Source organism: Postia placenta, assembly GCF_002117355.1.
Source record: "Postia placenta MAD-698-R-SB12 unplaced genomic scaffold POSPLAscaffold_10, whole genome shotgun sequence".
Lineage (NCBI taxonomy): Eukaryota > Fungi > Basidiomycota > Agaricomycetes > Polyporales > Adustoporiaceae > Rhodonia > Rhodonia placenta.
In genome coordinates this window covers 98,593-121,490 of record NW_020169841.1, presented here as the reverse complement: position 1 = coordinate 121,490, position 22,898 = coordinate 98,593, and the positions used below count along the sequence as shown (strand labels likewise).

The 22,898-nt window shown below is 53.2% G+C and overlaps 15 protein-coding genes and 1 non-coding gene across 16 annotated transcripts; 7 read left to right on the top strand and 9 right to left on the bottom strand.

Moving 5' to 3' along the window:
* Positions 1–414: 414 nt before the first annotated feature.
* POSPLADRAFT_1148134 (hypothetical protein) lies at positions 415–1,781 on the top strand (the record flags this gene model as incomplete). The annotated part of the gene is made up of 6 exons (XM_024486142.1): positions 415–618; positions 671–1,144; positions 1,204–1,413; positions 1,473–1,502; positions 1,555–1,650; positions 1,704–1,781. 6 exons carry the CDS (start codon positions 415–417, stop codon positions 1,779–1,781), a joined length of 1,092 nt encoding a protein of 363 aa, XP_024336939.1.
* Positions 1,782–1,936: 155 nt separating this feature from the next.
* Positions 1,937–2,017, bottom strand: POSPLADRAFT_t98. Its single transcript has one exon. It is a non-coding gene; the product is annotated as a tRNA-Arg (tRNA).
* An 81-nt stretch (positions 2,018–2,098) lies between these two features.
* POSPLADRAFT_1147564 (hypothetical protein) lies at positions 2,099–2,954 on the bottom strand (the record flags this gene model as incomplete). The annotated part of the gene is made up of 3 exons (XM_024486074.1): positions 2,099–2,468; positions 2,525–2,834; positions 2,888–2,954. 3 exons carry the CDS (start codon positions 2,952–2,954, stop codon positions 2,099–2,101), a joined length of 747 nt encoding a protein of 248 aa, XP_024336938.1.
* Positions 2,955–3,977: 1,023 nt separating this feature from the next.
* POSPLADRAFT_1040467 (hypothetical protein) lies at positions 3,978–5,615 on the bottom strand. Its single transcript, XM_024477750.1, has 11 exons — positions 5,499–5,615; positions 5,367–5,440; positions 5,271–5,307; positions 5,132–5,210; positions 5,000–5,081; positions 4,905–4,941; positions 4,706–4,841; positions 4,602–4,655; positions 4,458–4,540; positions 4,244–4,398; positions 3,978–4,191 (listed from the first exon to the last, which is right to left on the bottom strand). Exons 1-11 carry the CDS (start codon positions 5,551–5,553, stop codon positions 4,066–4,068), a joined length of 918 nt encoding a protein of 305 aa, XP_024336937.1. The 5' UTR covers positions 5,554–5,615; the 3' UTR covers positions 3,978–4,065.
* A 693-nt stretch (positions 5,616–6,308) lies between these two features.
* POSPLADRAFT_1148819 (hypothetical protein) lies at positions 6,309–7,784 on the bottom strand (the record flags this gene model as incomplete). The annotated part of the gene is made up of 11 exons (XM_024486227.1): positions 6,309–6,434; positions 6,484–6,638; positions 6,693–6,775; positions 6,839–6,892; positions 6,948–7,083; positions 7,133–7,169; positions 7,228–7,309; positions 7,369–7,447; positions 7,498–7,534; positions 7,600–7,673; positions 7,730–7,784. The coding sequence occupies 11 exons, from the start codon at positions 7,782–7,784 to the stop codon at positions 6,309–6,311; spliced, it is 918 nt and encodes a 305-aa protein (XP_024336936.1).
* Positions 7,785–7,890: 106 nt separating this feature from the next.
* POSPLADRAFT_1182564 (hypothetical protein) lies at positions 7,891–8,754 on the bottom strand (the record flags this gene model as incomplete). The annotated part of the gene is made up of 2 exons (XM_024488930.1): positions 7,891–8,090; positions 8,152–8,754. 2 exons carry the CDS (start codon positions 8,752–8,754, stop codon positions 7,965–7,967), a joined length of 729 nt encoding a protein of 242 aa, XP_024336935.1. The 3' UTR covers positions 7,891–7,964.
* A 129-nt stretch (positions 8,755–8,883) lies between these two features.
* POSPLADRAFT_1047613 (hypothetical protein) lies at positions 8,884–10,424 on the top strand (the record flags this gene model as incomplete). Its single annotated transcript, XM_024479327.1, has 6 exons — positions 8,884–8,978; positions 9,039–9,168; positions 9,276–9,385; positions 9,435–9,546; positions 9,598–9,992; positions 10,052–10,424. 6 exons carry the CDS (start codon positions 8,884–8,886, stop codon positions 10,422–10,424), a joined length of 1,215 nt encoding a protein of 404 aa, XP_024336934.1.
* A 34-nt stretch (positions 10,425–10,458) lies between these two features.
* On the bottom strand, positions 10,459–11,293 carry POSPLADRAFT_1074940 (hypothetical protein; the record flags this gene model as incomplete). The annotated part of the gene is made up of 6 exons (XM_024482766.1): positions 10,459–10,580; positions 10,637–10,765; positions 10,828–10,937; positions 11,003–11,090; positions 11,147–11,216; positions 11,273–11,293. 6 exons carry the CDS (start codon positions 11,291–11,293, stop codon positions 10,522–10,524), a joined length of 477 nt encoding a protein of 158 aa, XP_024336933.1. The 3' UTR covers positions 10,459–10,521.
* Positions 11,294–11,423: 130 nt separating this feature from the next.
* On the top strand, positions 11,424–12,735 carry POSPLADRAFT_1182558 (hypothetical protein). The gene is made up of 5 exons (XM_024488929.1): positions 11,424–11,644; positions 11,705–11,877; positions 11,933–12,024; positions 12,080–12,408; positions 12,461–12,735. Exons 1-5 carry the CDS (start codon positions 11,449–11,451, stop codon positions 12,550–12,552), a joined length of 882 nt encoding a protein of 293 aa, XP_024336932.1. The 5' UTR covers positions 11,424–11,448; the 3' UTR covers positions 12,553–12,735.
* On the bottom strand, positions 12,731–13,553 carry POSPLADRAFT_1171105 (hypothetical protein). Its single transcript, XM_024488118.1, has 3 exons — positions 13,477–13,553; positions 13,297–13,423; positions 12,731–13,242 (listed from the first exon to the last, which is right to left on the bottom strand). Exons 1-3 carry the CDS (start codon positions 13,477–13,479, stop codon positions 12,866–12,868), a joined length of 507 nt encoding a protein of 168 aa, XP_024336931.1. The 5' UTR covers positions 13,480–13,553; the 3' UTR covers positions 12,731–12,865.
* A 1,541-nt stretch (positions 13,554–15,094) lies between these two features.
* POSPLADRAFT_1182550 (hypothetical protein) lies at positions 15,095–16,801 on the bottom strand (the record flags this gene model as incomplete). The annotated part of the gene is made up of 3 exons (XM_024488928.1): positions 15,095–15,110; positions 15,171–15,457; positions 15,517–16,801. Coding segments are annotated over 3 exons (1,587 nt in total), but the record flags the coding sequence as incomplete, so codon positions are not given.
* A 251-nt stretch (positions 16,802–17,052) lies between these two features.
* POSPLADRAFT_1147490 (hypothetical protein) lies at positions 17,053–17,560 on the top strand (the record flags this gene model as incomplete). Its single annotated transcript, XM_024486070.1, has 2 exons — positions 17,053–17,379; positions 17,459–17,560. Coding segments are annotated over 2 exons (429 nt in total), but the record flags the coding sequence as incomplete, so codon positions are not given.
* Positions 17,561–17,836: 276 nt separating this feature from the next.
* POSPLADRAFT_1058313 (hypothetical protein) lies at positions 17,837–18,286 on the bottom strand (the record flags this gene model as incomplete). Its single annotated transcript, XM_024481020.1, has 4 exons — positions 17,837–17,860; positions 17,909–17,962; positions 18,019–18,120; positions 18,173–18,286. The coding sequence occupies 4 exons, from the start codon at positions 18,284–18,286 to the stop codon at positions 17,837–17,839; spliced, it is 294 nt and encodes a 97-aa protein (XP_024336928.1).
* Positions 18,287–18,427: 141 nt separating this feature from the next.
* Positions 18,428–19,303, top strand: POSPLADRAFT_1058312 (hypothetical protein; the record flags this gene model as incomplete). Its single annotated transcript, XM_024481019.1, has 6 exons — positions 18,428–18,433; positions 18,489–18,540; positions 18,600–18,659; positions 18,715–18,891; positions 18,944–19,084; positions 19,137–19,303. 6 exons carry the CDS (start codon positions 18,428–18,430, stop codon positions 19,301–19,303), a joined length of 603 nt encoding a protein of 200 aa, XP_024336927.1.
* A 359-nt stretch (positions 19,304–19,662) lies between these two features.
* POSPLADRAFT_1058311 (hypothetical protein) lies at positions 19,663–20,862 on the top strand (the record flags this gene model as incomplete). The annotated part of the gene is made up of 1 exon (XM_024481018.1): positions 19,663–20,862. One exon carries the CDS (start codon positions 19,663–19,665, stop codon positions 20,860–20,862), a length of 1,200 nt encoding a protein of 399 aa, XP_024336926.1.
* A 607-nt stretch (positions 20,863–21,469) lies between these two features.
* Positions 21,470–22,809, top strand: POSPLADRAFT_1034815 (hypothetical protein; the record flags this gene model as incomplete). Its single annotated transcript, XM_024477051.1, has 2 exons — positions 21,470–22,429; positions 22,480–22,809. The coding sequence occupies 2 exons, from the start codon at positions 21,470–21,472 to the stop codon at positions 22,807–22,809; spliced, it is 1,290 nt and encodes a 429-aa protein (XP_024336925.1).
* Positions 22,810–22,898: the final 89 nt, after the last annotated feature.

Sequence of the window (22,898 nt, the reverse complement as noted above, 5' to 3'; positions counted from 1 at the left end):
TTCGCGCGAGGTTGCAAGTTCGCCCTCGGTAGAGCGAGCGTAGTTCTCGTCGACAGGATCCCGCAGAACGACGTCAGGGTAGAGCGAGATATTGGGATATTGCAACTGGTCCGGAGGTGGAGACAGCGGCAACGGAATCGACGCCGGCCCGTCGCTGTCGACAGCACTCATTCTCGAGTTATTCAGGCGGCGTGCGCCCTGAGAGAGGCCGGGAGGGAAAGAGGGACTGTAGCAGGGGAAGAGGTTCACAGCACTCGACGCGTTCACCGGTTCACGACCCGGCGCTCCCGCTCACGTAGCATTTGATCGCAGTTACCAAACCCGGCCCCTTCGATCACTCATTTGGCTTCCGGTCCCTCCTCCAAAAATTGCAGTCTCCTCGAATCATAGACGCATTCTCTGTTCACCTGCAGCATGGCTTCCACCACAAATGCAATCCCCTCTGGTGCATCTGCCGCCGTCCTCAAAGCTTCAGAGCCAGTCCCCGAAGCTGCGGTTGCCGTCGAGGGACCTAATTTCGACGAGCCGATCTCCTTGCAGCAGCTGCTGGAGAACTATAAGCGAATCGGCTTCCAGGCGAGTAGCTTGGCGAAGGCTATAGACATTGTGAACAAGATGGTATGTTCCGATCTTCATGCTCCCTGCGTTGGCGACGTTATAGAATATCTAGCGCAAATGGCGGCTTTCAGACGACCCCATCGCCGAAGACGAATCGGAAGAATACATGTCTCCCGAAGTCAGGGCTAATACTCGTTGCGATATTTTCCTTGGATACACATCAAACTTGATCTCATCTGGGCTGCGCGAGGTCATCCTGCATTTGGTGAAACACAAGCATGTGCGCGCGCTTGTAACCACAGCCGGAGGGATTGAAGAAGACTTCATCAAATGTCTAGGCAAGACGTACCTGGCAGACTTTAATCTGGACGGGGCGGACTTGCGGCGTAGAGGGATGAATCGTATCGGAAACCTAATTGTCCCTAATGACAATTACTGCAAGTTTGAAGACTGGCTCATGCCCATTCTCGATGCAATGCTTGCTGAACAAAAGGAAACCGGCGAAGTCTGGTCTCCCAGCTCGTTTATCCGGAGACTAGGAAAAGAGATCAATAACGAGGAGTCAGTGTACTACTGGGCATATAAAGTGAATAAATCATCCACCATGACCCCCCGAGGTAGCATTTACTCAGCAGTTGTACTCAGAATGATATACCCGTGTTCTGTCCCGCTCTGACGGATGGATCGCTCGGAGACATGATGTACTTTCACTCCTTCCGCTCGCCGGGACTGATCGTCGACATTGTCCGTGATATTCGTGCTTTGAATGAACTGGCGCGGCAGTCCAAGAAGGCTGGAATGGTCATCCTCGGTGGAGGCGTTTGCAAACATCAAATCGCCAACGCTATGCTGATAGTGAGTCACTTCTGCTGTATGCCGTATAGTCCAAATGGTGTTCTGACTACCGTGCGCAGCGCAATGGGGCGGATTACTCGGTATACATTGTAAGTAAGAATCGGCAGCCTTGTTTGGACTTCGCTTGACATATCCTTGCAGAATACTGGCCAGGAATTCGATGGTTCTGACTCCGGTGCGCGCCCGGATGAAGCCGTATCGTGGGGGAAAATCCGCGCAGGTGCTGAATCTGTGAAGGTGAGTGGAGAGTCGTCATATTGTAAACCGTATTGACACAATGCTCTGCTAAGGTATTCGCCGATGCTACATTGGTATTCCCTCTGCTAGTCGCCGCAACATTCGCTCGGGATGTAGAAAGCAGAGACTGAACATCATATTATACAAACAAACTTATCCTTTAACATCAATGTGTAATAAAAGCTTCTATGAAGCGGCCGCATAAATGCCAATGGGCGATCATAGCACCATAAGTCACCCTGACTGCGCGTAGCATGCTCTGCAGTAAAGCAAAATTAGACAAAAATGACCACCGCAGGGGTCGAACCTGCAATCTCCTGATTACACCGAGTCGTAGTCAGACGCGATGCCATTTCGCCAGGCGGCCATATCTTCTATCGGCTATTGCATTTACATGTACAAAGCAATTTGCACACCGGAATCGCACATCCTATTATAAACGTCGTTCTTATTTACTACCACCATTCTTGCCATGCTGCATTTCCGCAGACCACAACAACAAGTCGTCCTTTAGAAGCTGAAGGATCATCAACGCATCCTCGACACTCTGCGTGGAGAACGAAGGATCAGAAGCAACCGCTACCGCCTCGTCAAGCGCATGTTTCGCAAGGAAACATGCCCTGTCGGGACTCTGACCGATGTCGTGATAGTACACAGCAAAGTTGAGAGCTAACCCCAGGCGCGTTGGGTGCGCTGGGTCAAGAGTGCACGTTGCGTGTTTGTACGCGAATTTGTAGGCGTCGAGCGATGTCGACGAGTACTGCTCGCGTGTCTGACCCTTTGTCATCTCGGCTAAATAGCGGTAATAGTCTCCCCTCCTAGACAGTACGTCCTCACGTCAGGATATTGTTGCAGACGATCAAGTTCAACTCACATCTTGCAGTAGAACACTTTCTCTTCACCAGGGTTGGCGGCCGGTATGAGAAAGCGTTCGAGCAGTTCAACGATATCCTTGCACGTTTCGATGAGATCCTGCTCGATCCGATCCTTCTCTCGCCGAATGAGCGACATGTGTTGCCATGGAACCCGACCGGCGTGCTGCTTCTGCAGGGTGTCAATGGTGCGCCAACTAGCTCGGTGGTTAGTCGTGATGTTCTTGTACGCGACAGACAAGAGATTCCGCTCCTCGACCGTCAGTTGAGCATTAGAGAAGGTGATGACATTCTTCAACTGTGCGATTACATCTGAACAGTTGTCGCGTTCAGTGTGTTCCCGTACTTCGACTGCCCCAACTGACCTTGGTAGCGCTCCGCCTGGTCAGCGATTCTCGCGATGAAAACACTATCCAGACGCGACAACGTCATGTTCATCTAAGTGTAACCCTCAGTGTCGATCCAGTAACCATAAAGTACTAGACATACGGGTGACATTTTCGCGATGGGCGAGGGGCACTAGTTATATCTAGGCGGAGCTGGTGCCGCTGCCTTATATCCTCTCAGACTTCCCGGTGGCCACTCGCCCATGATATCAGGGCACGGGGTAAACATGCGACATGCAGGAGGTTGCGAGCATAGGACCCATAGATACGGGCTCAATGCCGCAGTATCTTCTCTGCGGATCAAGCCATCCATGACTGTCCTGCATAGCGTCAAGTGATTGGGTATGGGGTTGGGCAAAGGGCACTGTTACATATTATGTGAGGCAAAGCCGCAAGTCCAGTGTGGGACGGCCACCACAGGCCTCTAGATGGTGTTGCAACCTAAGCGAGGTGGTGTCGCTGGTCGGCGGCTTGGACTCGCACAGCGTTTCGGTCTGCGAACGTCCGACGCATCGCAAATGAGTGTGGACGGTGATTATGCCACAGTCGGTGATTGCGACACGAAATCGCCGACTCACGATGACACTAGGATGACACGCGACCGGAGCGACCGTAAAGCAGACGCTGCCGTTTGGAGTAGCCTCCGTCGCTGTTCTCCGGTCCTGCACATATATTTTCCTGCAGCACAGGCAAGCACAAAGCGCATGCGTGCCGTAAACTTGCACTGTCACAATTCAAGGAAGTTGATGTTTAGAAACCCCGTGTTATACAACACCCCATGCAGGACAACTAACAATGTCCGACCTGGGCTGGAATCGTGAGCGAAACGCTGCATCGTCAATCACCCACGATGGTATGGACATTCCTTGTGCAACAGACGCCGTGGGTGGCGCTGAGCGCGCGATGTCGATAATAGGTGGGACCGATGGCTACTCTGTCGATGCCCGTATGTGCCTGATTTGAAATCTCACAGTGCGATGTGCGATGGGGACTGTCGCGCTTCAGCCACTCACACGAGGAAAACGGAGCTGTGAGAGCCGTGTGCCCACCTCCGCGTCCACAAGTGTACGAGAGGGTCATGTAAAAATCACATTCCACGGCTAGTCGTACATTGCTTCGACGCGTTTCTTCCGAAATTGGGGTCCGGACACGAACCTTCACCATCCCATTTGTTCCACGGTCCACCCACACACCATGCCGTCAGCGTCTGGCTTGTTGCAGAGACGCTGGTTCCGGTCGAGGGCCGTAACTCGCTTCACGTCTTCCGGCTCGAGCGTCGGCAGCTACAAATGGTCCTAGTCAGCAGATATCTTGCAGTTTTTCTCAATCGCTCACGTTGACGTTCTCCTTCTGCCTCTCTACGTTCGAGCTCTTTGGCACGACGACGACACCACGGGCGAGGTGCCACGCGAGGACAACCTGTGCGGGCGCTACCTTGTATTTGGCCGCGAGCTCCACAATCAACGGGTCTGACCGAACATTGTTATAGCCTGTACGACGACACAGAACATCAGGGTTCAGAGCCGCGAACGTTCTCACGCGCTCATACCAGTGGGTGCGTACGCGGTCAGGACAATGCCCTTGGAGTCGCAGTAGGCCTTGAGGTCTTCCTGTGCAAGATAAGGGTGCAGTCTGATCTCGGCAGGAACTCAGATCAGTCGTTTGTCAGTGCCGGGGTGGAAGAAGAACCCACTCCACCTGGTTCACCGCAGGCACAACGTTTGCCGTGGTGAGCAACTTCTCCAGGCTGCGCAGCGCGGCTCAGATAGAATGATGACATGACGGATAGAATCATACTTCTTCACCGAGAAATTACTGACGCCGATGTTCTTTGCCTTTCCCTTCTTGTAAACTTCTTCTATTCCGGCCCACGTCTCGTTGAACGTGGGCCCGTCGCGCGCCTTGATTTCTCCATTGTATTCAGGTCCCGCATCTAGGGTTATCATGATCGCATTCTCTTTCTCCAGGCGCTCATTACTGAAGCTTCGCCACTCACCAGGCCAATCCACCACTTGTGGCCAGTGCAATAGATACTATACAACCACAACTCATCAATATCGCTGGCTCAATCAGGTGTCGTGATATTCTGACCAGATCGACATAGTCAGTACCAAGGTTTCGGAGGCTATCGTCAAGGGATTGCTCGACGGTGCGTAGACCTGGATGGTTCCAACTTTTGAAGTACGTCAGTTGCAGCGTCTGGAGACACTGCAGAGCACTCACGGCAATTTGGTAGTAATCCAGATCTCTTCGCGAGGAACCCCCGATTGTTTGATGGCCTCGCCTACATACTTTTCGGTGCCTACGAAGAGCCAGAGTTACCATCGTAAGGTTGACAAACGATACAAGTTGATCCACTGACCATAGCCCCAGGCTGTATCAATGTGTCTGTATCCTGCCTACCATATTTGGAGAAGTTATGCGACAAAATAAATTTGGATGTGTGGAGATATTTCACCTTTAATGCAGATAGGAACCACGGCGTGGAACGTGCATGTTCTTCTTTCGTCGTACCACTCCATCCACCCAAGCCTGTGTGTTATATGAAGACGTGGACGACGCTTGGAACCAAGGACATCCGGAAGCGTACCAACGGCAGGTATTGATGCACCGGTATTGAGCTTGAACTTGGGCACTGAGGACATCTTGAAAGTCGAACGGGAGAGAGACTAGGGTACTTTCTAACGCCGGACAAGTTGTATGTCCCCTTCAACTGCAAGGTCTCTTTGTCGACTATATAATGGCACGAAGAGAACCGCACGAAGGTGTGGTGTCGGCCCGCCGTTTCTTCGGCATATACTCATAGAGGCGCGAGGCCATATACCTCGTGATAGAGCAACCCGGTAACCTTCCCCTGAATTACTCAGATAGACTTCGAGGTGCCTTGAAAGCGCCTTGTACCGAACCAACGCTCCTCCGTGCCCCGATCATTGTCCGCGTCTCATGCATAGTACCAGCAAACTTTATCGCAGTCAACTGACTGAACGGACCCACGGATATCCGAATTCTTGCAGGGACTGCAAGACATGCATCGGACATGCTGTGTGGATCGTTCATATACAAATGGAGCGAGACTTGAATGTCGATGAATCGCTAGACCCGACGACGGGTTCTCACTGCCAGGCATCGACGATGGTAATAATATTTCCACCAAATCAGGGAAACTACATGACGTGAGCTTGACAATAAACCAGATGAAAGGGACGACTCCATAGCGAACGCCCACATAGGCGGGCTATAAACAAGTAGCATCCGCGATAGAGCAGTCAAGTCTCGGCCACTCACAATACACGAGGAAGACAGCGGTAAGAGCCGTATGCCCTATGCGCATGAAACGCTTGTTGCGTACATACCACATCCCATGACGTACATTGCCTCATCCGATAATAGTCACGGACCTTCACCACCCCAGCTGTGCCACGGTCCACCCATGCACTACGTTGTTGGCGTCTGGCTTGTTGCATAGGCGCTGACCACGATTAAGGGCCATTATGCGCTTCACGTCCTCCGGCTCGAGCATCGGCAGCTAGTCCCCATCAACTGCCGTCCCGTCGCGCCAACCTAAAAAGACGTACATTGATGTTCTCCTTCTGCCTCTCCGCGTTTGCGCTCTTCGGCACGATGACAATTCCGCGAGCAAGATGCCACGCCAGGACAACCTGTGCCGGCGATACCTTGTACTTCGCTGCGAGCTCCACGATCAGCGGGTCAGACCGAACATCGCCATAGCCTGCAAGGCAGGTTGTCAATCTTCAGCACAGTAGCGGCTTCGGAGCGCTCATACCAGTAGGTGTGTAGGCTTCCAGGACGATGCCCTTGGAGTCGCAATAAGCTTTGAGTTCTTCCTGCGCGAGGTATGGGTGCAATCTGATATCGGCAAAAGCCCATGTCAAAACCAGGTCACCTGTGCCCCAATGGAAGAAAACTCACTCCACTTGATTCACAGCAGGTACGATATTTGCCGTGGTGAGCAGCTGCTCCAGACTGCATAGAAATGGTTCAAGTTCGGTGGCGGCACTGTGCATGGACGTATGCTTACGTCTTTATCGAGAAGTTGCTGACACCGATATTCTTTGCCTTCCCCTTCTTATACATCTCTTCCATACCCGCCCAAGTCTCGTTGAAGGTCGGCTGGTCGCGTGCCTTAATTTCTCTCACAAAATCAACGTCCACGTCTAAGAGATCGTCAGCCGATCATATTACTTCCGGAACTCCCGAACTCACCAGGCCAGTCAATCACTTGCGGCCAATGCAGAAGATACTGCGGAAACTGAAAGTATGAATGACGATGACTCCATGACATCGGCACTAGATCTGACCAAGTTGACGTAGTCGGTGCCTAAATTTCGGAGACTTTCGTCAAGCGACTGCTCAACAGTTCGATTGCCTGGATGATGCCATCTTCCACAGTATATCAGCAATTGCATTCAAGTATGCACGTCAACATCTACGATACTCACGGTAATTTGGTTGTAATCCAGATCTCCTCGCGAGGAACTCCAGATTGCTTGATCGCCCCACGGACATACGGTTCAGTGCCTGTAATGAGTCAGATCACCGTGCCAGAAACGTTCCCTGTACTAACTGACCATAGAGCCAAGCGGTATCGACGTGCCTGTATCCGGCCTGAGATGTTGAACGAAGCGTTGCATTATTCCGGTAGAGTGCGCATGTAAACTCGAATAACTCACGTTCAACGCTGCCAAGATCCAGGATTCCGCCTGTACACGGTCTTCCTTTGTGAAACCTCCCCAACAGCCCAGCCCTGACCGTCAATGATATGAGTAAAAGCTAGTATCTCGTGCGCATGAGTTGTCTTACCAACTGCGGGCATCAACGAGCCGGTGTTCAATTTGAAGTTAGGCACTGTAGACATCTCAGAAGCTGGCAAGCGACCTCAGAGTGATTCGGATGTGCTGGGCAAACGATGTTCCCTGAACGAAGACGTCTTATCAGCTATATAACTACACGATGGGACGCCCTGCCGCCCTCGGCATATAAGACGCGAGAGGATGTGTATACCTCGTGATAAAAGACCGATAGCCCGCTTCGTGGATTACTCAGACAGACTGGGAGGCGCTTCGCTACTTTCCTCCTCGTCATCAAACCATCGCTCCTCTGCATCTCGATCATTATCAATGTCCCATACATCGTCCCAGTCGACCTTGTCGTAGTCAATCGCCTGATGTAGATAAAATCAGTTGATAGGCCCGAGAGAATCCTAATAGTCAAAGACAGCACACCTCGAGCAGTCCGTAGATGAAACGCTCTCTGATTCTGCGCAGGAACCATGCTTGTGTGTCGTCTGGCGACTCATCATCTTCTGGTGGAAGGACCTCCTCTTCCTCTTCATCTGAGCCCTCGTCTTCTTCGGGCATAGAGTCGATTTCCTCCGCTTGTGCTCTCCGTATCTTCCGCACACGTTCGGACTCACGCTCCTCTTCATAACCACCCAGTAGCATGCCTAGCTTTCCTATATGCGGTTTTAGACTGCCCATGAAGAAATTCTCTGCCCACGCTCGCTCGTCCTCGGCCTGTGCGCGTCCTGGCGGCTCCCGCCCGGGCCACAAAGTCGGCCAGGTGGACTTGGCAGCAGCGAGGCGCAGCTCTGGCGGGTCAGTGCTTGTGTAGCGAAGCCGTCTATTTCGTATGGCCGGAATAACGGAACGCTGCTTCGGTGTCGTGATGGACGAGAAGTAGGACAGGAGGTGGGATGGGAGCTGGTGAAGATGTTTAGTGAGAAACTCGACAGGCTCGCTGTCTGGCGACGGCTCATAATTGTCCTGGAGACCGAGATATGAGAGCGCTGGCGAGCGACGTGTGCTCGGGGCTGCAGTAGCTGACATGGTGGTGGCGAGAAAAGGAGTAGCAGTCAACATACTCGATGAGGTCACTTCACCTCGGGAAAACGTCGGCGTCAGTGTTCGATCACTGCGCAAGCGCAAAAGCGACAACACTCTCATACTTACTTGTTCATGTCACAGTCCCCTGTTGGCAAGGGCCAACCTGAGGAAGGGCCCACCAGCCCTGCCCTACCTTCAGAGTTGGTGTTACTCATATTCATTCATGGGTCAGTCATTGTCCACTAGATCGACTTAGCCGTATCTCACCGCCAGTGGTGTGGAACCAGCTTCAAGGGCACAGACCACACATTTGGAGACTTTCCGGAGAGGCTCCAGCATATTCTGTCAGAAACGCTTGACAACGTCCGCGTACAGAGTGTCGTCTTCCCCGCTTATGAGGTGAGCCTGCATGCGTCCGTGGCACCATGCGCATGAGCTGAGCTTAGCTTGTAGACTAAAGGAGACCTGGTGAGCACCAGTCTAATCTGGCGCGAGACACAAGAGTTGAGGCGTCGAAGACCGAGGCGGTAGTGCGCTTCGCAGATTGGCTCACAACCTTGACCGTACAACGTGAAGTTGCCAACGATCTGGAGGGCGGAGCCGGGAAAGCCAAGGTTGTGCTATGTGGCCACAGGTCTGTCACCCCCGAGAGTGCCTCGTATCTGGGCCTGACCACTATGCAGTATGGGCGGGCTTCTAGCAGCAGATACCGTCCTGGAGTTTGCGCGAACGAGGCCGGACAACAAGGCGCCGTTATGGCCCAACATCGTCGCATGCCTCGCGTTTGATACCCCAGTATGTCTGGCCTTCAGCGGATCCCGAGCTATTCTCAATTGTACATTTTAGTACCTGGGCCTGCATCCGCTCGTCTTCAAGAACCGCGCTACCCAGGCCGTCTCCTACGTTCAGAATGCCTTCTCTTCCTACCAATCGTTCACATCCAAGTCCACCACATCGGGTGCAGCCACGGTTGGCGTCGCGCCGCCGCCGCCGCCGCCAGCCCCAGCGTCCACCTCCGCCTGGCAGAAGTGGGCACCCGCTGCGTACGCCGTAGGGGGTGCGCTCATTGCCGGTGCCGCTGCAGGCACCGCATACTACAAGCGAGAGGACCTTGGTGTAGGTTATAAGTGGGCCACGGACCACATGAAGTATGTGGGCACGCTTTGGGACAAACATGCCCTGGAGAGGCGGCTGCAGAGTCTACTTGAGATCGAACAGCAGATGGGAGTGCTATTTTGCACGTAAGTAGTGACTAGACTTCTCGCTTGAGAGTTTGCGATGTTGACAGCTCTGATAATAGGTTCTATACGTACCTGCCGCCAAGCCCACCCACCTATTCCTCTTCTCGGACATTCATCATCCTCCCGAAGGCGCCATCCCAAATAGCGGATCATTTTGTCCGCGCACCGAATACGCTTGCCTTTGACGAAGTGCAGGCGCATACAGGCATGTTCGACATCAAGACAAATGACGGGTACTACGATCTGGGAATGTCGACGGCTCAGTACATCAGAGAGGCTGTATTGCTAAAGAAGGGACCTACGGTACAATCAACCAAAGAGCCCAATCAATTGCAGGCAGCTACAAGGACTCCTCCGGAACAGCTTCATTCAGACGAGAATCCGTCATATTCTACTGGATCCTCCGAAGAAGCGGAAGATCTATTGTCATGACTGAAGCCGCTCAGGAGACACCCTCCTTGATGTCTTTGTGGGTCAAGCGTGGTTGTAACATAATCGTGTAATATACAATGGAGGTATAGGATACAATCTATCGAGTGAGATGCTTCAGTGACAGTCGCATTGCATATGCATCCTCTCCATCGGCATCTGTGGGCTGGGCATGATTGTCGGTTCGGGGGGGTTTGAGAACGAGCATGACATACAGTATTTCTTCTCGATGTCCTTCACGGTGAAACCCAGAGTGTCTCGGTAGAGACCTAGTGCTGCGCGATTTGACTTGCGCACATGCAAGGAGACGTATGCCGCGCGGTACGCCGTCGCCATTGCCTCTTCTGTTGTACAGACCGCAAGTTCAGCACCTCGACTGCGAGACCACAGCACTCATGAAACGCACGCGACTGCACCATGAGCTTCTTCGCCAATCCCAACCGGCGATAGGATCGTAGGACGGAGATCGAGGTGACATGGCCGTGTTGCTCTTCGCTGTCGTCCACGTCCTCCTCCCTGCGGATGGCGCCATGGGATTTGAGACCATAGAGATAGTACTGCACGTGTATCTAGGGACTTACATCTTGGCCAGGATGTAGCCGACTATCCGCCCCTTATTGTCCTCGGCGACATACGACAGTTGTGGCCATGTAAGCAGGTGGTACATGTCTGCAATGCGCCTCTCTACCAGGTTCTTAAACGCACCGGGCCTATTGGCAACTCACAGTACTTCATGGTGTAGTTTTCCGGCAGGTTCTGCAGGTTGCATGCCTGCATGCCGGTGAGGTCGTCTACCTGGCGCAAATCAGCACTAGAGGCGGCCGAGACGGATAGATCCAAGGCATTCTCACTCGTGCTGGCCGGATGTTCATTGCGAAGACAGAGAGGCTGCACAGGGTGGCAGAGGCACAAAAAAGAGAACCTCTGAAGTGGCCGATCACTCGCGATCACTATAAAGTCCAAGCCCGGAAAACACGGTCGCCACAAAGTCTCCTCTGCCACGTTCACCCTCGCCCCGACGCGGTTCATGTCCGCACGACACCCAAACGACTTTGTTCCCGACGCGCCTTCCTACTTCCGCGCACTCACCAGCGACGGCGTTTCATCGCCCCCGCCTGGTCTGCGTAAGGCCAAGGGCAAGAAACCGCTGGCAAAGAAGCCCCACACGACCACGGCGCCAATTGACTGGGAAATTCCCCGCAAAACGCTACATTCTTCCATCGGTGAGCCCGTCGCGTCGCACGGAGGAGCGCCATGAAGGGAATTTAACCCGTATTCTACAGGTTTCCTTACTCTGTGGCTATACACGTCGCAGGGCTCTTCTCGAAATGTTGTTGTAGTATTGAGCGCCGGCTTGGCCGTCATTATTCCCGTTGATATCCTCCGGCTTCGTTCGCCACGGTTTGAGCGACTGTTCGAACGTTCTGTAGGCTTTCTCATGCGTGAAAGCGAGAAGGTGCGTCACCGGCGCGTCTTTGGGCCCATGGTGCTTGTTCTGACACGTCCAACAGAGAAGTAGTAATGGCGTAATCTGGTACATGCTTGGAGTCGTCTTTGTGCTATCTGTATACCCTCTTGATATCGCTGTCGTTTCTATCATGATGTGAGTGAGCCTCCGAGCACTATTCTACAGGATGGCTAACAGGCTTCTCCTGTAGCCTCTCCTGGGCAGACACTGCTGCCTCCACGATCGGCCGGCTCTGGGGCTCGCGAACGCCGTCGCTCCCTCCTCGCATGCCTATCATACCTCTCCCTCTCGCCTCGCGCAAATCAGTGGCTGGCTTTGCTGCTGCTGCTATAACCGGCGCCTGCATCGCGGTCGGCTTCTGGGGATGGATTGTCCCCCTGTACAGTACGATAAACAGCTGGCATTGGCCTGCGACCGCCATGCTAGGAGATCAAGTTCCCGACACGACCGGTGGCTGGGTTGGTCTCAGTGTCCTGGGTGTTGTCAGCGGACTCGTGTCTGGGATAGCAGAAGCCCTTGGTACGCCTTGCGCAATGTACGGGTTTCGTCCTACTAACCTGGTGGTCTCCAGATCTCGGCTCTCTTGATGACAACCTCACGCTTCCTATCATTTCGGGCGGGTGTTTGTGGGGATTCTTCAAGCTTGTCGGGTTCTTCTCATAAACAGATGAGATATATATGCGCCGGTAACGGACTGTAGAGCTATATTAGGGCCATGTTATACACAACTATATCATTATGACCGTTTAGGATTAGATAGATATTGCAACATGATATTACTGCGGGTACAGAAACCGATGCCTGCTATTGGCCCGAACACAATCATACAAGAGCAAAGATGACAGTACAAAGGGCAGCGGGTATTTATTAGGATGCAAAACGAACACAAGGAATACAGATGATGACTCGGAAAATGTTGACGGGACATCCCACACGAACCAATAGTATGACACGAGTCCAAGGTGAGTGTCCATAATCAAGAAGCAGAGGACTCGCAGCCGTCCTGCTCCATTTCCTGATGCTCCTCCGGATCAAGCCAGCTTTCCTCTACCGTCGCGCGCACGCGTCGGACGTACTCCTTCATGTTTTCCCGATACAGCTGCGCCGCCTCTGCATTAGCAGGGCTGTTCGGGTTGGGGTCGTGCAGCAGACTCTGGATTGAGGTGAGGATCGCGGCGACATCGTATGTTGGCGACCAGCGATTCTGCAGGATGTCCAAACAGAGCTCGCCATTCGCGTAGACGTTTGGATGGAACATGCGCGAAAGGAATTTGACAGTGGGAGGCTTATTCGGATATGACTCGTCGAACGTTAGCAGGAGCTTAAAGGTGCCGTCTTCGAACGGTGTGTCCGCTACATTTCGCAGGTCAGACGGCTGGTTGAGCATGTGCAAGTTTTGAAACATACCTGGACCAAAGATGACGGCATTCCATAGCATGATATTGTCCGGGCATGGGCTGCCAGAGATGCCGCCCGGAGGGTCGGAGGACAGACGTTTGAAGTCCCGAATCAGTCTACGACGGCAGTTAGTGGACTACATGGCTCGTAATCAGTGTCTGGATATGCTTCAAAGAGTATGGTACAAACCATGTTGGAAAGATAGAAACAAGGAGAGCGTGGATTGACGTATTTGTGCTGTGTTGAGTGTGTAGCTGGTGGTAAAGGGTAGAGCAGTACTCGGCTCGTTCCTCGACCCGATCGTGTTTACATAATCGGGGGGCGTAAGCGCCTATCTAAGCGCTCTCGGTAGAAGTTAATGTCACCCTCACACCATTGAACACAGGACACAGGAATCCATAAACATAGCGGTGAATGACAGGAATATTACAGATTGTCTACGGTCCGTATCATGCTACGATTGAGTCAAGTCTCCAGAATTGCAGTCGAATTTCTCTGAGTCAACAATGGTACGCTACTGATCCTTACAAGATGTCGGTGGGTTGAGAATGCAGATAGTTGCTCGGGACATACCACGACTAGTACCCACGGGGATCACCATCGCGACTCGCCGTAGGCCCTGCGCCATCGTGTCCGCTTCCTCCAGGGCCTCTATGTCCGAAAAAGAACGAGCTGGCGTACTGTTCAGCAGCAGCAAACGTGCTTCTAATGTTCCTCTTGACACTCCTACCCCGTGCGTCCACTTCGCGACCATCGTAGGGGCCTGACTGGGGTCCAAGCGCCGAATGGATGGACTCTTGCAGCTCACGGGTTGTGGGGGAAGATGAGAGTGACCTAGACGCGGGGTCATGTCCGGGAGACCAGCCATTTGGGGTGTCCGCTCGCGCCGCGCCATGTATATACGAATTTGACGAGTCCACAAGAATTTGCCGTGAATCGGGGGGGATTTCGACATGGGCGTCGGTGTCAACTACCGGCAATCTGAACGCGCTCGTGGCGGGATAGGATGTGGATCCGGAGGGGGCATATGCGTATGGAGAGTGCGAAGTGCCCGCCATAGTTGGTACTGTACCGCGGCGAGTTGGACTCCCTACATGCAAGGTGCTCGGCCCTGGCTCAGCGCCTCGACCATGACCAATCTCAGCAAAGATCAAATCGGGGGTGATGACCCCGTCCCTCGTTCCTGGAGCCACCGCCGCCTCCGTGTAGTGGCGAAAGAAGGCAGTCCCTGTAGAGTGGTTAGTGCCACCACTACGGTTGGAAGCGACATCGCTAGGTGCGGGTGACGTCGACGTCGAAGACTCGACGATTGGCTGCTGGCCGAATCCTCTTGTTCTACGAGGATGCGCGATAGCTGTGGACGGTGGAACATGCTGTCCGGCCGCCCAACCTGCTTGTCCACCGTTCCGAGGAACGGGCTGATTTGTGCGTTCTCTTGCCATTGCGAGGTCTCTATCGACAGCTGCCATCGCTGGTTGGGGTGTGGGTACACGGTTCTCGGGATATACGTGATGGACAGCCACCGCAGGTACTTGAGTTCTGTGGCCTCCGCGAGATACGACAATATTCGTGTAGCGGAGGAATGCCTCTGCCACCTCGTCGTCGTCATCATCACGGCCATGATCATGGCTCAAGGCTTGGGGAATATCCACGTAAGCGGAATGGTGATTATGCCGATAAGCGCTGTCTTCGTACTCTGTTTCGTCGGCCTCGTTGGCCTCCTCCGTCATGTGAGTGAAGAGGTCCATGAGGTAGTCACGGAGCTGGGCTACGCCCCTCCCGGAATATACGCAGAATGCCGACCTCTGAGAGGTGTTGAACTCCTACATGTGAGATTGTCAGTTCAACACATGTAACAGTGCATTGATGAAGCATGAACTGACCGAAGGAGGTTCCCTACAGAACTGTTGCAGTTCAGGCCTGCGAAACGCAGGAATTCCAGTCAGACTCAAGTGAGTGAGCTTCGGTAGTTTTTGTAACAGAAAATGTATCGCGAGCACGGTGATCTGGTCGCAGTATGAAAGGTGGATGCGTTCAAGGGTGGCGTGTCGTTCGCCTAAAGCATAGACAGCCTGGTCGGTGAGATTCGCGACACGGACAAGCCCAATTCGACGCAGTTTCTGCAGGCTGGAGAGCTCAAATACGGACATATCGGTGAGCTCTACACAATCTGACCGGATCCCATGACGAGTAAGCATTCATCGTCATAAAATGATAGAGACGACTTACTGGCTAGGTCGATATATCTCAGACGTGTACAGGAACGAGCCAGGCATCTGATTGAGCGATCCGTGATGCCACTTGCATGACCTAGATGCAAGTAGTGCAAATTCTTCCCGAGCTTACATATATTCTCCACCGCTCGGTCTGTGAGTTGCGTGCACTTCGCCAAAACGAGGTTACGGATCTTCGGGGCCACGGATGTTATGCCTTCAATCGCATCGTCCGTGATTTGTGAGCAGGCGGTGAGGTCTAGCATACGCAAATGGTCGAATGGGGAGGAAAGGCGTAGCGGTGGGAGTTTTTCCGCCATTACAGCGCTCGTAGAGGAAGAGAAGGGGTTGATTACTGGCGCGATGAATACCTCCGGCCTTGGGGGTGCCGGGAATGCCGCATCGGTCACCTCGACGCAATACGACAGCCGCATCTCCCGCATCTGCGTCGAGTGCGTCCAGACCTCGCGAATTGAAGTATCTGTAATCAGCTTGCAGTTGTTGAGGTCGATCTCCAGGAGGAGTGGACACGACTTTGCTAGCGCCGTGACCGCCTCATCTGTGATGAGCTCCACATTGCCGAGCTTCACCCTCCTAAGATACGGGCAGTTCGCAGCCAGCGCGAGCACGGATGCATCCGTCAGTTTCTTGCATCCACCGAGGTTGATGCCCTGTAGCTTCTTAGTTGATGACGCCAGCGCCACGATGGATGTGTCCGTGACTTCTGTCACTCCCGTAAGGTCGAGGGCAACGAGATTCGGGCAGTATGGTAGGACCCGCGTAAGCCCGTCGTCGGAGACGGCGTTGCAGTTGATCAGTGTGAGACGCTCCAGCCTCACGCATTGCGCGAGGCGGGAGAACACTGCGTCGGACAGCTCGCCGCCCAGGGACAGGAAATTGAGGCGACGAATAAATGTAGCGTAGGGGAATGTTTGGTCGTGTCTGGACAGGACTCGCATGACCTTGAGCAGTGTAGATAGCCGAGAAAAGTTGGGCCTATGCCAAAGAAGCTCGACGGAGCACTGGCACCAGGTGCGAGACACCAGAAGAGCATGATAGACATCTCTGGGAAGATGGAGGTGCTTAAGGATGTGTATGAGGATTTCAGGAGGTAGGCGGGATGCTGGTGAGCGAGGAGGTTCGGTGGGATTGGGGATAAGATGGTGGCTGCCCGAAGACCATTGAGCCGGTGTGATCAGGCATGTCTCCGAGCTGGCGAAGTAAGCAGACTTGTTGTAATCTTCCTCCTCGTTGTCGGATGTCGACGTGGTAGACTGGGCCGGGGAGACACTCCTGAACATGCTGGGACTGAGGGCGCCGCGTTTGTCGTCGCATACAATGAAGAAGAGCACGTGTAGGTAGCAACCATCGACTGCTTGTGCCTTTCCGGTCAGAGTTCAAGCTGCTGACTAAGCAGACTTTCCTTGATTTGCGAGTGGTGTAGGAGGATCTCCCAAGAGCACTCAATGGAGGTGCATACAGTCAGACGCGTTTTCATTCCATCTTTTTGCACATCATCAGCCTGCCAGGCCCCTGCAACCAAACAGTCCCTGACTTTATAGCCGCACTCTACTCTTACTGTGGCGGAGCAGACATGCCACACGAAACCAAGTCCTCGTTCCAAGATCGACTAGCTGTATCGGCAATGCCACCCCCTGGACCTGCATATTTCAATGCTCGACGAGCGTTATGGTGGATCCCAACTCAGGATACACCTCGACCTGCGGATCCATCGCCTGCACGCCAGAGGCTTGAACAGATGCTGAGCAAGGAAGGCGCAGAGGAGGATGATCTCATTTGGTCTGCGGGCGTGGAGAGAGTCTGGCAAGGGCTTACTGGCGGTGCAGTACTCAAGAAGCGTTTGCCTCTCAACATCGTGGTTCGTGTCTGTTCACGTTCGCCGGGACGCCATACAGTACTAGCTTTGGCATTCTGACCATTTAATGTTCGACGGTTAGGTCAAACTGCTCTTGGCAGGATGGATTCGCGACGGAACCTGGCCCAGAGGGGAAGTTGCTCCAGAGCCAGACGACGAGCTCTTAGAAGTCGATCAATCATAACGATATCATGCTTCTCTGCCAATATTGCTTACACCTATGCGCAATGACACGTTGGCAGTCCGGTCCTGGAGGAATATAACGCGATTGATTTGAAGCAGGAGGACGTACACAAGGGTTTCCGCAGGATGTATCACGACGATGGTCCATTGATGGGAAGCATTGCATGTAAGATTGTTGCACAGTCGTTGGATTCGATAGAAAGACCGATGTAGAATACAGGAGCATGCATACACATAGCCTGAGCTTACGCCGAAAAATATATTGGCGTCCTTTTGATTATGTCCGCGACGGAGGTGATACCTGTCCTGTGTGAGTACCAAGGGATCGCTTGATTCCGCGCAAACATACCAGGATCACGCCGTCGCCTCTTACGAAGAGCATTTCCATTTTCCGTTTCGCGATCTATGAGACATGAGTCGTAGCATCTTGAACACACGAGTAGGACACGAAGAGCGTACGTTGACAGTGCCCTGTCCTTCTGGAGCACCTTCTGCATGGTCTACGATCACGATAGTCTCCTCAACGTCGCTTAGGATTAAGTTCATGTGGCCATCGTACGCCTAACATGCAATCAATGAAAGAATGGTAAATACGTTAGAAATGCGGGCCTACATGCAAGACACCAGAGAGCTCTCTGTCTCCTCTAAGTTTGACAAACACACGTTCGCTCAAAGACAACCTGATGAGATCGAAGGGCTCCTGGATGCCTGAGGACGCGGAATCCATGATTGCGCGCAACACAGACGCGTCCGGGAGCAGCAATGCACTTGGTCACGTGTGTGGTGTTAAGACTCCGATGGAATTCCTAGCCCTCAGTCGGCTCTTGCACTCGGCCTTCAAAATCCTCTTTCCCAGAATACTTCAGGAATGCCAGTAAGTGGGGTGCCATAGCCTGTTAAAGCGTTGCTAACGGTTACTTACTCTACAGAAACACTATTGCGACTACTGCGATGTCTTCCTGACTCACGACTCCGCGTCTGGTGAGTTACGTCCGGAGCCAACTACCTACCGTTTTCTGACGTAGATGCCCTCCTTGCAGTGCGAAAAGCACACAACAGCGGTAGGAACCACCTCGCGAATGTCAGGGACTACTATGCTTGTGAGCAATTGCTTTCTTCTCTTCGCTATCTGCCCGCTTACTAGCCTCTTTGAAGCCTTGGGTCACGACAAAGCTCAGAGCATCATTGACCAAATCACGGCTGCGTATGAATCCAGTGGCGGCCCCCCTCCTGGCGGTTTCGGCTTTGGACCTCAACATCTAGCGCCTCCGGTGCCTTTCGGTGGACCGCCCATGGGTTACGGAGCTCCGCCATTCGGTGGTCCTCCTGGACGTGAGTGTTTGCAAGAGTTTCATTGACCTTCGGCTTACGGATGTCGTCTTAGCTCGTCCACCGTTTCCTCCTGGAATGCCTCCCCCTGGGATGATGGGTCCTCCAGGTGCGCCTCCTTTCCCACCGAACGGTCCTATGCCTCCTCCTGGTATGGGTCCTCCAGGTATGGGTGGACCGGGTGGCTTCCCTCCGGGTATGTTGTATTACTACGTTGTTGAGTTATGTGGAGGTTGACGGTTTTGTAGGCATGCCTCCTTTCCCGCCCGGCGGCAGTCCACCTGGTGGCAACTTCAATGGTCCTCCCAATGGCTTTCCTCCGTCTCAAGGCCTCCCACAGCAAAATGGGGATGCAAATGGCATTCCAGGTGGCATGCATCCTGACAGAATGCGGATGATGGGTGGCGGGAGGTAAAGTATTGTGCGACTTTACTCCCTGCCTATGAGGAATATGTTCATTTCCGTATTGTGTCTTTTGTTCCACTTCCTGTCGTCGTATCATGTTCTCGGTTGTTCATTATCCTCAGCAATACCATGCGCATGCTTTGCTTGTAACGTGTATTTAGAGTGTGACTGCCATCATCGGTAATCGGAGAGATTAGGTGATCGAGATTCCTACTTAGATTTTCGTCTCTGCCGCTGGACTACCATGACTCTTGCGCTGGTCTTGCTCTTTCTTGATTCGGCTACGCCTACTTTTCAAGCTTCATGAATCTTTCTGGACTATTTTTCAGTCTTAAAAGGGCCTACGCCAGCCTCGTGTCGCAGAAAGCTATGGCGTACTCAACGGAGATTCTGCAGTGCGATCCATCTTCCATCTCCTTTACTTCTTGTATCCCAGAGATCAAGTCCGTGACTACGCTAGAAGCCATTCAGCGAGGAGCAAAGCAGATCAACGAATGTCAGACGGTAGCATTCCCTACGGAGACGGTGTATGGTCTAGGAGCGTTGGCCCTGGACGCCGTTGCTGCGTCGCGGATTTTCTCCACGAAGGGCAGGCCGCCGGACAACCCGCTCATTGTCCATGTCTCATCAGATGCCATGCTCAATACACTTCTCCCCGAAGGCTACACCATATCTCGGACCTACGAAATCTTGATCCGTCATTTCTGGCCCGGACCGCTAACTCTCCTCTTTCCGACAAACCCGACTTTGGTTCCGTCGATCATTACCGCCAACCAGCCTACAGTCGCAGTCAGGATGCCATCTCATCCTGTAGCGAGGGCACTCATTGCTCTCGCTGACGCACCCATTGCTGCTCCGAGCGCGAATTCGTCGGGGAGGCCTAGTCCTACTCGTGCCGAGCATGTCTTCAAGGATCTTGATGGCAAGCTCGGTGTTATCTTAGACGGGGGACCCTGCGGAGTTGGGCTTGAAAGCACCGTCATAGATGGTCTTCACGCGGATGGTAATATTCGCGTTCTGCGGCCAGGAGGAGTGACCGTGGAAGATCTCGAAAGCGTCTTGCAACGAGAGCTGGGTGATTCCGGCGATGTTCCCAAGGTGTTGGTCCATCGACGTGATTTTCGCGACGAAGCTATCGAACAAGCACCAACGACGCCTGGCATGAAGTACAGACATTATTCCCCTGCAGTCCCCGTCATCTTACTCAGAACATCATCTCCGCCGAGCGATGTTACCCCTACACCTATCAAGACGTTCCTCGAGTCCTTGCATAACAGAGTGCAAGGGTCAGAAGGACACCTGAAAATTGGCTTGCTTGCCCCCTCCGATTCTCCCTTGCCAACGAATTTCACGTCTTCCAGCGACTTCGAATGGCAAACGTTCCCTTTGGGTCCGATTGCGGATCCGTCCATCTCCGCGCAGCGTCTCTTCGATGGCCTTCTTACCCTGGACGCCGCTGGTGTAGACTTGATTCTTATCGAAGAGATTAAGGAGGAGAGGGAGGGCCTGGCTGTGATGAATAGAGTGAATAAGGCCGCTGGAGAGGCAATCTGGCTAGGTCCCAGTTAAATTTAGATTTTAAATTGAGTGCGCACCTCTTCCTTCTATCGCGAGCAAGCGCTGGTCATCCTACAGTACAATGTAATATCACACTCAGGAACTAATGGCAGCGATGAGAATAGCAGGCACTTATATATTCCAGACACTGGCAATACACGACTTCCCTCATGCAACGGTCGCCCCTCTATTTGGCGCTCCGGGTCCACAAGTTCGCCTGCTGCGTGTATTTGCGATGGTTTTGCGTAGGTCGACGCAAGATGCAGTGTCGTATTCTGTGTAGATACTACCAGAGATAGTACTAGCAATAGCCAGAGCAACCTGACGGCACGACACGGTCACGTGTGTCGTTTATCCCATCGCGCTTTGGCCATCCGCGTCTCCAACGGCGAGTCTAGTGCAATGGGCCACCAAGTATTTCCGTTTGTGGCGTCTCCATGGCACCGTTACGGTTATATTCCTCTGGTACATAAAGGTCACTTGGGACCCCATTTGACAGCACCTCCCATCTTATCCTCGAAACACGCTATTCAAAGCTCTGCTAACACATCCAGCACTGCTACTCACCTCCGTATACTTTCCTACAAAAAGCCGTCTACCAAAGCATAGCCCATCCTCTATGATGCTTCACAGCGGTATGCGCTTCGCGATGTTACATCGTGTGCAGCCGCTCAATGTGTCGGTGATATCTTCAGGATTCATAGGATATCGCTACACCTTCGCCGCTGATGCTTTGGCTCTCTACTCGTCGTCCGGTTCTCCAACCAAGTCCCCATCGCCGAACCTTCCAGCTGCCCATGAGTTCCCTGACATCGCTCAAACGGCATCTTCCACTCCTATCCCAAGCCCCAGCCAAGCAGGCACAACACGAGCTGGAGCTCTGAAGGGGCATTACTTAGCGCCCGAACTGACGAATGAGGGCTCGGGCGCAGCATCCTCTTTATTGGTGTTTAATGCGTCGGTCGAGCGAGTTGCATCCACGCCGCCGAAATGTACGCCTGTGGTTAAGCCTGCATTCATCAAGCCGCCGAATGCGTTCATCTTGTTCAGGAGAGAATTTGCCAAGAATCAGACGGACACGCCATCCCAGGCAGAGCGGAGCTGCGCCGCCGGCGTGGAATGGAACGGCATGACGCAGGCAGCCAAAGAGAAGTGGTACAACCGTGCAGCAGCAACAAGGCAAGAGATGCTGCTAAAGGTGGCGCTTGGCCACAAAGACAAGACAGGACAGAAGCCGAGAAGACGCCGGCCAAGGAGCCGCGCGATGAAGGAAAACAAACAAGCTGGTATGTTGGGTGAGACTGTAATACCAGTTACCAGAAGGATTGTGAGGCCGTCCAGCCGCGAATGCTCTCCGCCGAAGCTCCAATCTACCCAGCACGCCGCCTCGCCGACACTGCTCCCCTACTGGTTTCCTGATCTCGACGTCACTACAATGTCTCCGCGTCATGTCTACCATCATGGTGGCGCGCCTCATGGTGCACTGTACCCACCAACTTATACGCCACAGCACGGGCCAGTCCAACATGCAATGCAGAGTCTTCTTTCAGGAGATAATCCGCCGCCACATGCAGGAGCGGTATGTTGTCTCCTTGTGTTACTTTATTGCGTGGCCTTATCATCAACTAGATGCAATCCCCTTACGCAGGACATATACCCGAGCCACAAGGCGCTTTTTATACTGCGCATTCGCCACAATACACTCCTCCTCAGCAACAGCAACAGCAATATATCCAGCAAAACCCGTACGCACCTCCCCTCGCCGCGGCACCGACACCTGACCAGGAGCCAATGGATATGATCAGAGGCAGTCCCTCTTCGACACGGATAGTTCACATAAAGCGTGGCTTATCGCGAACTCAGCCGCAGGACGAGTTCGAGGCTCTGCTTCTGCACGATGACAGCGTGGTCGCGATCTTACGACGCGGCAAAGAGTTGATTGAATCTCAGTCCCGCTGATGGCATTCGGCTGTTCTACTACATTTGTGCAAACTGCCATGACATTACAACTTATTTGCTTATATTCAAGCTGTACACCTGTGCTTATA